At 33.7% G+C, this 13,757-nt stretch overlaps 1 protein-coding gene across 1 annotated transcript in view; it reads left to right on the top strand.

Annotated features, from left to right (window-relative positions):
- DNAH8 (dynein axonemal heavy chain 8) overlaps positions 1-13,757 on the top strand; it is a 123,687-nt gene that overhangs the window by 1,538 nt on the left and 108,392 nt on the right. Inside the window, 9 exon segments of the mRNA XM_050316240.1 lie at positions 2,193-2,277; positions 3,123-3,271; positions 4,648-4,837; positions 5,205-5,368; positions 6,331-6,507; positions 6,862-6,975; positions 9,388-9,495; positions 11,221-11,322; positions 12,971-13,117. Of these exon segments, the coding sequence (XP_050172197.1) occupies positions 2,193-2,277; positions 3,123-3,271; positions 4,648-4,837; positions 5,205-5,368; positions 6,331-6,507; positions 6,862-6,975; positions 9,388-9,495; positions 11,221-11,322; positions 12,971-13,117 (1,236 nt within the window).

Here is a 13,757-nt window from a genome sequence, read left to right as displayed (position 1 = left end):
GAGGGGATTAAGTGGGTTTGTAGAGTGATAGATCCCAAACCTGTCATTCTTGGTGTGTCTTTAGTGTTGTCTTTCATAATGTTTCAAAGTGATTGAGTAAACAGGAGCAATCAGTTAAACTGTAGTTTTAGTAGATGATTAAAACTCAGCATGACTGTTGTGAGAAGATAAACAGTCCTGTGGGGTTTTTTTGTGATGCACAGCATAGAAGTACTTCAAGTATTGTCCTTTTTTTACAGGTGCTAAATGGTATATGGTTTCAAATCATCCTGACTTCGTGTGAAACTGTTGTTCTACACCAAGTCTGACTAATGCAAACACTTGAAATATTGAGACATTTTTGATTCTTGAGGCTTCTTTGTTTTAATTTGGTTTTGGTTTGGGTTTTTTATATGTTTGTTTTAAGGGGTTGTTGATTTTTTTGTTGGTTTGGTTTGTTTTTTTATTGGGTTTTTTTGCTGGTCACCAGGAAATTGTTGGAAATTTTCCTGTTTCCAGTTTTAGTTTATTCGTAAACATTTTAGGCTGTTGGGGCTGCGTTAACACTGTCCTTCAGCAAATTGTCGTTTAGTAAATTCCCATATACATATCGTGTCTTTGACATCCATGAGCTTAGTTTAACCCTTTAAAACATTAGCTTGCATATGTATTCATACAGTGAGTGTGGGTACCACATGGACTTGAAACAGAAGCTCTTTCCAGAATCAATAGCTGCAGGGACAGCTCATGTCTTACCTTGCGTGTAGAACCGTACAACCCCAAAAGTTAGTTTGCCTTTCTCTTTTGTCACTGAGCTTTCAGTACTTAAATAATTTTCTGTTTCTTTCCCTATTTCTGGAGTGGGAGTTTTTAATGTATTTTTCTCAGTTTTAACCTTGTTATTCACTAGTGCCTAGTAACCAAAGCAAAATTGATTTCTAGAGCTAGCTTGCTTTTGCTTCCTTTATTTTCATGTGGTGTTGTCTTCTCACAAGAGTGGGTTAAAATTCTGTCCACCTGGGTGTCACTCATTTTCCTATCACTGTTCTGATTCAGTTTTTATATTTGTTTATAAGAAATACATAATTCCTAAAAAATATACCATGTCTAGAAGTGCATCCTTTGTCTTTGAACAGGTGATTTATCTCTAGACATATTTGCTTGCTAAATTTCTAATGGTTTTTTGATGGGGAGGAAACAGAAGGTCTCACTACCAAGGCTGAGCCCTTCAGCTGGACAGTTTGAATGCCCAGTCACATCTTGCTGGCTGGTTGTCCTTGCAGATACTTACAGAGACTGTGAAAGAAGCTGGATTTTGACCAGATCAGTCAATATCTTCTGATCTCCTCTGTGCCTTCTTTCAGCACTTTTCAGAGCTGTGTTCACTTCCTATTAAATCCCATATCCTTGTTTTACCAGGACACACAAATAGTCTAGGACAGTTTGAAAATTTGGATTTTGGAAACTCTAGCTGTAATTTCAGGCAAGTTCTTCTGAATGACAGTCCATACGCAAGCAGCATTTGTTACAAATCTTTCCATCCTTACTACCCAAAGCACCTTGTATAACATGACAAAATCAAAATGGACATCTAGAGACCTATAGTCTCTACTACACCTTTTAGGGTGGCCAGTTTATGGACAGGTACAGCAAACTTATTATGGGGCAGCATGCTCTCCCTCAGATGTGATCTCATTGTTCTTCCGGAGGTCAGCAAAATCTTTTTCATCATGGAAAAGTTTTGGAGCCAATATGGCCAGTTCATGTTTCCAGAATAAAATTCTCACATGTCATGTTGCTCTTCTTATATTAATTAATATTTTACATTAAGGGTTACAGCAGCAATAGCAGGGTATGTCAAGTCATGGAAATGTTCTGTGCATATTTCTAAGTCTCTTATGACCAATTAATTCAAGTTGGTACTTACTGATCTCTGTGAGTAGCAGAATATCCTCCAATATGTTCGTGTTACTGGACAAGATCATCAATGTTTGATGCACAGTGACCAGGACTAGGTCACCTGTATGTGGTTCAGTACTTGAAGGCAATATTTGAAATATCTATTATGCTGTTTTGTATCTTCTCACAATATTTGAGGATAAACTTTGCATGCCAACAAAACATTAACAAACAGCGTGGTGGAATTAGTTTTGCATATCCTAAAGGCACATAAAAATATATTGAGTAACAAGTACTTACTTTTGATTGAACAGTTGGAAGCCTTTGATTCTTTTTTTGCCAAGCGAGGAAGAAAAGCATTGAAAATTTTCTATCAGGAAGGAGATGCACCAGGAATAGGTAAATGTTTAGCAATATTAATACAGGCAGATGAAATAGTGCATTTGTATTGTTGTATTTTTGTTTAATGTTTCCCCCCAAAAAATCTATTTTTGCTTGTTCAGAATGTTGTGATCTTTTGCTCTAAGAACTGAAAATTCATATTCTAAATGCTTGTTTCAAGTCAAATTGTTTAGAAAAAAAATTTGAATTTTAACAATTCTTGGTTGGAAGGGTATAAAACATTCTCCTGAAATATTGAATTGGTTGTAACTTTTTCATATGGGAGTTTTGCCTCCCGTTCATTAGAAAGCACTTTCATAAAACCTGTCTGAATTTGCATTTATTATAAATATTTGAAATTTCTCAGTTTTCAGATGCTTGGTAGAGAAGTAGAATTTAATACCTGAATTCCCTAATGATTCTTTAATCGCTGCACATGCTGTCCCCTTTCCTATTAATATGAAACTATCAAATTGCATAGGATTATATCCACAGAGGACCCATGGGTATTCATAGTTCTCTGTTTTCTAACTCAGACCTGACATCATGTTTGATAGGATGAATACAAACACACAAAGTACCTTAGTCACCAGCAAATTGCTCCAGAATGATGAGCCTGAGCAAATTACCTTTTCTATGCAGTACAGTGTGCCAAAATAGCTTTGTAAGGTATATGGTCTGTGTTTGGTGGATGTTTCTAATGGTGTGCTTAATTACAGTCACAAATTCTGCTGGTTTTTGTTCTCTTACAAAAGAAGAAAATAAACTATTTATGTGTTCAGTTTTCTTTCCCTACATTGATTTAAGCATTGTATAATACCCTCACTTTTTAAAATAGTGACACCTGTGAAATTCCTTTTTAGAGTGTGGTCGGATGATTCCAGGTGCTGCAAAAGGAAGTAAAGTGATGCAGTTTTATGTGGACAAGCCACCAGGCAAAATCATAGGACTATGCTTGTTTTTTGTGCGTTGTAAGAACGACAGTGCCATAAATGAAAAAACTATACATGAGGTATCCTCTCATATGTTTCAAAAACTAAAAGTTTTAAAAGTAGCTATTTTTTTTCATTATTTTTTTCAATGTTGACACATACCTAAAATAACTGGTAATTGAGTTTTTTGAGTGTTAAGTTTTATCACACACTTTGCTCTCTGTTTTTGGTGGACAATGAATAGCTGTATCGCTTCAGCGAATACTCAGGATATCTTGTGAATTTAATGTCTTACAGAATTCTTGCTAAAGAAGTCAGCATTTAGATTAATGTCTTATTATCCTTGGTGTTTTTGAAGCAGTTAAAGCCACTAAGTACAATTTAGTTTTGATGAAAATCTCTATAAACTACCAGAACACACAGAAGACTTTATTGCAAATACCAGGAGACAAAAAGTTTACCTGTACCTTTCTGTTTTATGTGTCTTTGAACGTGCAAAATGCACATTATCCTATGTAAATTATGTAGCATGAGTTTTTCTGCTTTACAAGACAAATTCTTGGATAAGTGTAGGCTTTGTTCTTTTTTATATCTGCACATCTTAATACTCAGGCCATGCTTGAGGGACTGTAAATTGCAAATAAATGGTTTTCTATATGTATGTTTTAATATAATTTCAAATTCTTCAAACAGAAAACCCAATATTAATTAATATATTTTATATTAAAATATTCAATTCTTTTGGAGAGCTAATAAGGTGAAAGAGGAAAAGCACTATTAGAAGTAAGATACAAGATCTGTCTTTAATAGTAGTCTCAGTACTGGTCATAAATACTACTTTTGTCTCAAGTTCCTTTCAAATATATTCCAAATACTGAAGAGGTAAGGAAAGGAAATTTATGTTCTAGGAAGTTTGTTGCATGAAGTATGTTAATACTTGCTTATTCAAAAGACATTTAAAATACTGAAATATTGAAAATAATCAAAACTTGTAAAGTTTAGTTTTGGAGAGCAGGAAAAAATTTCATCTCATCCAAAGTAATACATTCAGTCAGATAACAGCTTCTAATATAATTTCAAATTTGGACACTCAGAGCACTTCTTGCTACTTTCATTTCATGAATTAGTAGCTAATTAGTAGCTAATAAGATGGGGACATTTATTTACTATTTAAAAATTTCTAAATTCCCTGTATGTTAGGGAAATAACTGAAGTTAAAAAAGCATAACCTGTCAGCCTTCTAAAACTCTATTAAATTATTATTGACTTCCCTTTTTTAATGAGAACAGGATCTTATGGGCATAATGGAGGTGTATTTTTTAAAGATTTTTCTCTCCTTAAGTTCTTAAAGTTTTCGTTAGCATATTGGAGTGCTTTTGTAAAAATGCACTGAACTTAAAATACTGTTTCTAGAGTGAGTTACTGCATTACTAACAATCATTTTGTTATAATGCAGGAGATCTACTTTGGTGTTTTCGATGCCACTGAAGGACTCCTACGTGGTGTTAAGAATATGATAGGAAAGGTTTTTCTCCCTGCTATCCTCACAACAAGTAACTGGGGTACTTTAGGTGAGACCAAAGAGGACACAAAAGACAAACAGAATTTTTTGGAAACAATTAACAGATACCTTTCATTTTTAGAAGGTAAGCATTGCATTTAGGAAACATACTAGAGCAAATCTATTTAAGGATTTCCATTTAAAGGCAGTAGCACATACATAACGTTCTTTTCACATTCTGCAAGGAAAAATAAAATTATCAATTACTTGCAGAATAAATACATGGGTAGATTATTTTCTTGAGAAAATAGTGATATGTTACTTTTAAGGAGGATCACTGGATTTAAAACTAGAATTTTCTGCTTTATGTGAGTACAGTAAAGTGGCTATTATATTGAAAAAACACTGAGTGCGGACATAAATATTTTGAAATTTAAATTACTTAGACTGGTAGAAAATTTTTTTAAAGTCTTAATTAGTTTTATATTGTAATTGCCTTTTTTTTTTTTCAGGTGCTGCAGCGAGCATTGAAGGAATTGTTGAACTGCAAAAAATAGATTACATAAATTTTTCTGAACTTCGGTCCTTTGAGAAAATAGCTGCAGCAGCTGACAATTACGATACAGTTCACCAGCTAGAGGAAGTACTTATGATATGGTATAAGCAAATTGAACATGTAAGTTGTTGATTTAACACATCTGTTCAGAATGAATTTAGATAGATGTTCATAAATGACATATGAGACTTGCCTGTAGTTATCCAAAAGCTTCAGCTGCTTCTCTACCTGAGTTAAGACAAGTGCTCTGCTTCTATGCACAAGTAAAGTTAAGCAGATGGTCCTTATCCCTAGGAACTTATGGTCTAGCAAGAATAAGAGTTTCTGAACAGTTAAAACACAAATAGTAAGAAAAAGAGAACAGAAAGATGCAGGAGTAATAACACTGGTGAGGACCACATATGGATATAGAACGTATCTAAATATACATGACCGGTGAAGTTTCTGCCTCCACTCATGGTGTGAGATACTGATCCTGGAAAGATCTTTAATTTGGACCAGAAGGGCATTTTTTTGTCCTGTATTGCATGGGAAGGTCTCAGTTATGCAAGAAATTATTGTCTGAGACTTCCATGAAAAACACAGAATCCTTTGTCAAAATGAGAATCTGTGTCAATTGGGCATAATATGTTTACTGTGTTTAGCTCACAAGAATAAAAATATAAAAGACATGTAAAAAGAACTGTGTGTTTATCCACATAAAAATGGGTACATTTATGAATGATATTTAATACTTTTATTAAAGTAGCACTTGAAGATTTTTACTAGTGAAGTTACATTTGATGCATTTCAATTCATAGATTCTAATTAAAGAGAGAAATATATGTATATGCTGATATCCACTCAGTTTATGACAGGAGTTGAAAATATGTATTAATTGCCTTAATTTCAGTTTAAGAAAATGATTAAGTGCAATTCAGACTTAGGATGCTTTTCCAAATGGGAACTATTTTTATGTGTCATTAACTGCAAGCTTGTTCTTTATTAAATGAGTATCCTCAAGAGTGTTTCTTCTTTATAATGACTTGTCTATTCTCTGCAGTAGATATCTGATTTTTCTATTTTTTTTTAATTGTTTGCAGGTTTTGATTGAGAGCAAGCAGATAAGGAGAGAAGCTAATGATTCAGGTCCACTGACTGAACTGGAGCATTGGAAATATATGTCTGCTAAATTGAACTTTATTATCGAGCAGATCAAAGGACAAAACTGTAAAACTGTCATTAGTGTTCTGAGAGTTGGTCATTCTAAACTACTAAGGGTAATTATTTTTTTCTTTTTTATGTTGTTTTTTACTATAGTAGGCAAAGCTTATGTTTTCAGGTTTTTTTCATTGCATCTAAAGGAGGTTTACTGAGGAGAATTAAAGGAGAAAAATTTACATATGATGCTGATGTGCTTAAGGTATTAAGATAAAGCACAAGACATTACGGAGATACAGCCAAAAATGATCATATATGATATATATAAAAACCATAGTAAAATAACTTTTATTGCTTGCTTTGACAATGCCTTTTAAAAATTCATTTACCAAGGTTTACTTCTGGCAAATAAGTGCAAATTAAGGAAATAGTTCACTATGTATGAAGTTTTTACACAACTGTTTTCCCACTAGACATGGCAAGAGTTAGATGCCAGAATCACAGATGCAGCAAATGAGTCAAAGGATAATGTGAAATACTTATACACAATTGAAAATGTTTGTCGGCCACTTTATGTCACTGATGTTGTAAGTATGCCTTTCGTAATTTTTTAAGCATAGTTTAGGTATTTACCTAGAATACCCAGAGCAAAATAAATCTTCTTGTACTTGATTTAAAGTGATATTTTCTGATTTACATTTCTATTTTTCTGACCTTTTTCTAAATGCCTGTCAAGCTAAATGTTGAAGCATTAGTTTATTTTATATATTACATAAAATATAGTATTTTAGAATAGGTATTTAATCAATAAACATAAATACATATGATTGCCTAGTAAGTCAGTCCTGTTAACAGTATTATTTTAAAAAACAATTAAACAAGGTACGTATTTTATAATACAAGAATCTCAAAGTACCCCTTCCACTGAAAATTCCCTGTGTCAAAGAATGATCACATAGCTGAAACCAAAGTACCAAAATTTCAGTTTTATAGACAATAATGAAACCTAATGAGGTCCTAAATGCGTAAAATAATGTTTTGATATCAAATATGGTATTAGCTGCTTCTATTTGCAGAAATGCTAGTCAGCATTTAAATAATTAGTTGTAAATTTACATTATTTGGCCCTAGTTCAAGATATTACTATTAATTATTATAACAGGTGAATTTTCCTAATAGTTGTTGCAGAATAGAATGAAAGGAGGAAATACTCTAGAAAAATAGTGCTGTTTTGTTTTGAAGTCCTTAATGTTTTGGTTCTAAATGCCTCCTGTCCTCTGTCAGGAAGTGTTGCATTTCTTTTGAAGCTCTGGTAGCTTAGGACCCTACTATGAAGTATGAACTGAGGAGAAGCAAAAAGACTGATATATGACATAGAGCTGATATTGCATGGAATAGTATAGTAAGCATGACAAACTATTTCTAAGCTGTTTTTCTTCATCTCTTCAAAGTATCACTAGAGGGAGCCAGGTACCAGGCCATAGTGATGAGCTACTTTGTAGGTGTTATGAAGGCGAAAATTCTTTTTATCACAAACTACCCATTTGTGGGTGAAAACTCATTGAAGAGTTCATAATTTTACTAATATAGTAAGATAGTTAACTACTGTTCTGGAACAATTTGATATATCTGAATTTCTGTTTAATGTCTTTGAACACGTTCCAGAGATCAAGTTAATTTAGGTAAGATTTACTATGGTATTCAGCTTAAAAAACAATGATATACAAGCTAAATATACCCTTGTTTAAAAAGAACTTCATTCTGTATTGAGTTGAATTCAATATCTGGTGTGGGAACCTGTTTCGTATATTAGCGAATGAGGAATGGAATACATGCAGATTTAGTATGATACTTAGTGTGTGTATCATAAAATATGGCATTTTGTGTGTGTAGTATCACATGGTGAGATTTGTAGCTGAAGTGGGTTAATACATGAGAATTTAAATGGAACATTTAACTTAGGGCTTTGAATCGAAGAAATTTCTGTACAGTCTGGTGTTCAGTGTTCTGTTTTTTGTCAAGAATTAAAAAAGAAAACCGATAGAATCTGCTGATTCCATTTCAGGGGTGGTAGTAGTGATGAACAACCTGGAAACAGATGATTATTTTTATACCATATAGCATTTCTTTCACACTCCTACTAAATGCAAATTCCTGCTATGTCTACCCACAGTATAAGTTTACTTTGAGTTTGCAGCCCAGAATTAGCTCCAGGAGCTTGGTTTTCTCCACTGAGGGGTGACAGCCAAAATTACTTTTCTTGATGTTATGAAATACATTTTGACAAGCCCCTGATAATGTTAATGTATTATAATTTTTCACCTCTCTTCTCTTTTTTTTTTTTTTTCCCCACCCCAAATACTTCGGAAGTGATTGAGATGCAGAGTACTTGTAATTCCACAGTAGGATTTTAATGACATAAACACTGATTACACTAAATACGTGAAAGATTCATATGATGGTTGAATGAATTAGCCATTTGTTTATGAAACTAACATTGAGACAATTATTCCATTAGTTTTATGAAGTGTCTGAATTAAACATTTTATGTAAAGATTGTTATCACAATGAAATTGCATAAGTATCTTTAGCAGTTCTACTTGGAGGAAAGAAAAAGCATTCATCACAGACAACTGCTGTGAGCTGCTAGAAAAATACTTCCAACTGTGCCAAAAAATGCAACCTGTACTTTTTGAATTGGTTTTCAGTTTTGTTCATCAAAATAGCATATTAAAATTCTTCATGTCTTATAACACCTTTAATCTGATTTCTTACCTACTGATCAAGTATTTTTATTGTTCTTATTAGTTGAGGTTTGAAACATTATTGAGCATGGTTAGTTTTTTTCTTTTACAAGAAACCTTTTGTGAAGATGCCATGGCATTTTATAGATTGGTTCAAATGATTTAGGGAGAAATGTAAATTAAAAGTTGTCAATAGAATAGTAATGTATTTGCTAAGAATAGGAAGTAAAATTTTTCTCAAAACTCTGCTTTAAGGTATCAATGACACATGGAATACCAAATTTGATAAAAGCTGTAAAAATGATTCACAGAGTTTCAAAATACTACAATACTTCTGAGAGAATGACATCATTGCTTATAAAGGTAAATATATTAAGGAAAATATTAATTATAAAAATTATTTAATTTTCCAGAAGAGAAAGTTTGTTTAAATCAGGAGAACATTTGCTAAAAAATTATAATAAATAGTGGGGATCTGCATGGGAGGGAAGAGAACTCTGTTGATCAGGAGAGGATTAAACTTGGATTACAGACTTGTCTTCTGGAAGGAACTTTGTCATTATTCTTGGTTCAGCAATGTCAGGTTTTTTCTTATGTTCTTGATTAATCCTCTGACTTGAATTAATCTGATCAGTTGTTTCCTAAATCAGACTCCACAAAGATTCTTTTATTATCAGCTTTGAAGACCTAATTTGGCAGATGGCCATCAATCTGACTAGGCTATTCCTCTAAAAGGCGTGAAAGACAAAAGGTTGCTGTTTTCTGAAGTAATACTTGAAAAGTTAATTAAACTTCAGGTCATAAACTTTTCCACTTTAAAAAGAAAACTAAGACAGACTATGTGTTTATACTTATGTCTTATGCATAATCCAGGTATTCACTGAATGAAAAACTGGTTTGGATAATGGTTTTATAACAAAAAAATCCTTTATAACTAAAACACACACCTCCAGTAAGCATACAGAGGAAATTCACAGTGATCCTCATTACACAACTTTTTTTTTTTTTTTTTGACACTCCAGGGTTTAATGTCAAGTTTTGTTACACTTCAATTTGAATTAAGATATTAAGAAATACATGCTTTTTCGAGGCCATATTTATTCATGGCTGGGGCTGTTTTCTATATATCATAGGTTAGGTATATATTGCCTGTCATATAGTGGTTTTTTACACATTTGTGTGTTGACTTTTGCTAGTGTTTCTTATTTAACAGTCCAAGGGAGTGTGCATTTTAGTATGAAGGCTAACAACAAACTGGTTACATGAGGCTGTACCAAGAAATAACAAGGAAAAATATTTTGTTCCAGCAGTTTAAGGTCCCCTTTACCATTGGTTTCCACTTAACGATCATGAGAGGTGACATTGGAGGTCCTATCTACAACTTCATCAGTGATTTTATTACAGTCTGAGGCTACCTTAGGTGTGGCAGATTTCAGTCTTTATTCAGTTAAGGATTCTTAAGACCTGCTTTACATTACTGTCATGTCAGAAGAACTGTTTTGAATTGTTCATATTACTTAATAGACAAAAAAATTATCTACCTGTAGTGTCGTCTGTGGTACATCTTCTATATCTGCACATATTCCTCTCTGTCTTTCTCTCATTACTAAATTTTGAGTTTTGTGGTTGAGAAGTAGAAGAATCTTTTCTCCTTTTTATAGCCATGAGAAACCAAGGTAACGACATACTGCTAGGATAGCAAAGTCTTTTAAGGGCAGTCTTTAAATAAGGATGCACATGCTGCAAAGTGTAAAGATGACAATGTAAGGGAAGAATAGTTGGAATTAAATAAATTCTTTTTGTTCTTGAGTTATGATTTAAAACCTTTTGTGTTTAGGTATATGTATTGCTGAACTTAGAGGACTTACAAATATATCCTGGGACTTAAATGCATTTCTGAGAGTGTTCTCAGGGTTTTTATAGGCTGTTTGTTATGCTTATTGCATATAATATTTAACTACTATTATTCCCCATAACTAAATTTATTCAAAATCTGATAGTACTAATACATGCATGTGGGAATTTTTTTTGATTTTGTGAAGCAAATTTCCTGTTAAGCTTGAGACCTACTTTGTTTTTTTCGTCTAGGTTACAAATCAAATGGTCATAACATGTAAAGCATATATTACAGATGGAGGCTTGTCTCAGGTCTGGGATCAAGAGACATCAACAATCACTGAAAAAATAAGGGTTTGTATTTTGGTGTTTTGTTATTTACCTATCAAACCTATTGATTACCTATTGATATCACAAGAAAGTCCATATCAGTATGTATTAAGTGCTTCACACGTCTTTGCTCTTTTATTTCATGATGCTTTAAATATTTTCCCAATTTTTAGCCCACTGGCATTGTTGAAATTAGAATGACCTCACCTTTATCAGTGTGGTCTGTCACTGACCTTGGAATAGGCATCTTCACCATATGCACAGCCAAGGAATTTTTCCATCCTACATAGTCCACATTCTTCACTCTTGAGGAAGACATGGAAGAGGGGATACCTTTGGTGTGGTACCATCTTCCTCTACCATGGGGAACCTGGTATTTGAATAGACATGACTTTGTTACAGTAGTTCCTACCAATACAAGATTTCCTTGGCATGTCATGAAAGTGCATTGCTAAGACAGTCTTCCTCTTCTTCATCTGATGGTGACCTATGAAGAACAAATCAAGTGCATGCAGTGTTCGAGGGCAAAACATGTGCAGCTCTGGGGTTACTGCTTGCCAATGCTGACATAATTTCTACCTTCTCCTTTACCAGACCTCAGCTACATAGTTCCTATAGTGCCGAAAAGGGCATGTTAGTTCATAGTCTCTTAAAAATTAGGTCCAGAGGTAAAAAAGAAAACATATTTAAATATATCTCTCCTGACTGACAGGATGATATGATACTAATAATTCATCTATCTCATTGAAGCAGTCTTGAGGCTCTTGTACAGCTGACAAACCCTCATTATTCAATGAGAGAAATATATACCCAGTTTCTAATCATGTTGATCAGTCTTCATTCTAGTATTTGTGTATTTTTGAAGATCTGAACGTTCCTTTCAATGAGGACCTCTTTCCATTTCCTGCAATTCATAGCCACTTATTATATTTATACCTACATATTCAGACAGCCTGGTAACTTCCAGTATATGTGATAAAATCTGCTTTCTGTTTGTCAAGAACTAGCAGAAAAGGTTGTGTTTCAGTGACTATAGACTTCACATTTCTCATCAGTCATAGTTTTTACATCTGATAAGGTCTTAGTGTAGAACTCTTTGTTGTGGGGCCCCCCACCCCCAGTGGATCAAGACTGTGACCATCACTCAGACATTGAAATTGCAACAGTCAAGTCTCGTTGCTGGATCCATGGGTGGTGATATCTTTCTTCTCTACTATCTATTCTAGTCATTCCTTTCTCTTTCTTTCTTTTCCTTATATATTTTCTTCACGGTATTTTTATAGAAAGGAACCAGAAAGGCTTTTCTTGTTCATTCTGTTCATTTGGACATCTCCAAATATCTCATTTAGAGCAGAAGCCATCGGCTGCTCTCTGCTGGCCTCTAAACCATTACTTGCTTTAACAGGAACTAAAACTTTCCTGCTCCTTTTTTGGTGACTGATTTCCCAATGTTACATCTTTTACTGTATTGTACTATTGTATGTTCACGTGTTGCAAACATTTGCCACAGATACTGAAAGAAAACCGCTGTACGTAAATCGTTACTGCCTGTTGACTGAAACCAGATTCAGTGATAATTACCCACTTTGGAATGAGAGTCGGTTTGAGTTCCCTAGTCTCTATCCCATAAGTGTAGTGTAATGAGTATGGTATTTATTCCTTCACTTTTTAGGACTGCATGTGTCTGTTGAAAGAATATCAGAAATGCTTTCGTGAAGCTAAGCAAGAGATTTTGGAAACTCTAGGAGAAAAGGCATTTGAAGTGTCAGAAATGTACATTTTTGGAAAATCTGAAGCTTTTTGTAGGAGATTAGAAAAAGTGAGTATATTGTTTGCTGTTATTATTTGTAAAGAAGCACCTCTCCAAAGAGCAGTTTTCAAAGTAGACACTTGTCAGCATTCATGCTCCTAATGATCCTGTAAAGGAGTTTGTAACTCTTTATTGAGAGAAATTAGGTACTTCCACAGAGTAAGCCAACCCAATACTTTAGGCAATTACCTCACAATTGCCTTCTGAACTTGTCAACTTGTCTCAGTGTGGAGAGAAATAGGCTAATTATCAAGACTTATGTCATTATTGTAAGAGGTTTAAAATTATGTGAAAAACAACACACCTTTGCTTTCTTGAATGATATTTTGTTATTGCTAAATACAATTCTTCAGATGATTCTGCTGTTTGGTGTTGTTTTAACATTCATCTTGGTAACTCAGTGAAGGGATTTTAAACTAGCATTGATAGAGTTTGTGTGGAAAATATAATAGGTGCCTCTTGGTGCAGAATAAGGTCAGACAAGGGATAAGATAATAATGGGGCAGTCATCACAGGGTAGGAAGTCCGTGATGAGTTTCTTCATAATGCAATATGCGTACTAATCTCTAGGATTGGGGTTTTTATTCTTTGAAATATCTTTTTATTATCAGTATGCATGTGTCGTGTTTTAACTCTTTGCATATTACTC

This window comes from Myiozetetes cayanensis, unplaced genomic scaffold (genome assembly GCF_022539395.1).
Source record: "Myiozetetes cayanensis isolate MyiCay16 unplaced genomic scaffold, myiCay2020 scf2-11, whole genome shotgun sequence".
In the NCBI taxonomy this organism is placed as follows: Eukaryota; Metazoa; Chordata; class Aves; order Passeriformes; family Tyrannidae; genus Myiozetetes; species Myiozetetes cayanensis.
Note: the sequence above shows the minus strand (reverse complement) of the source record. Positions and strands in the feature narration are given on the sequence as shown.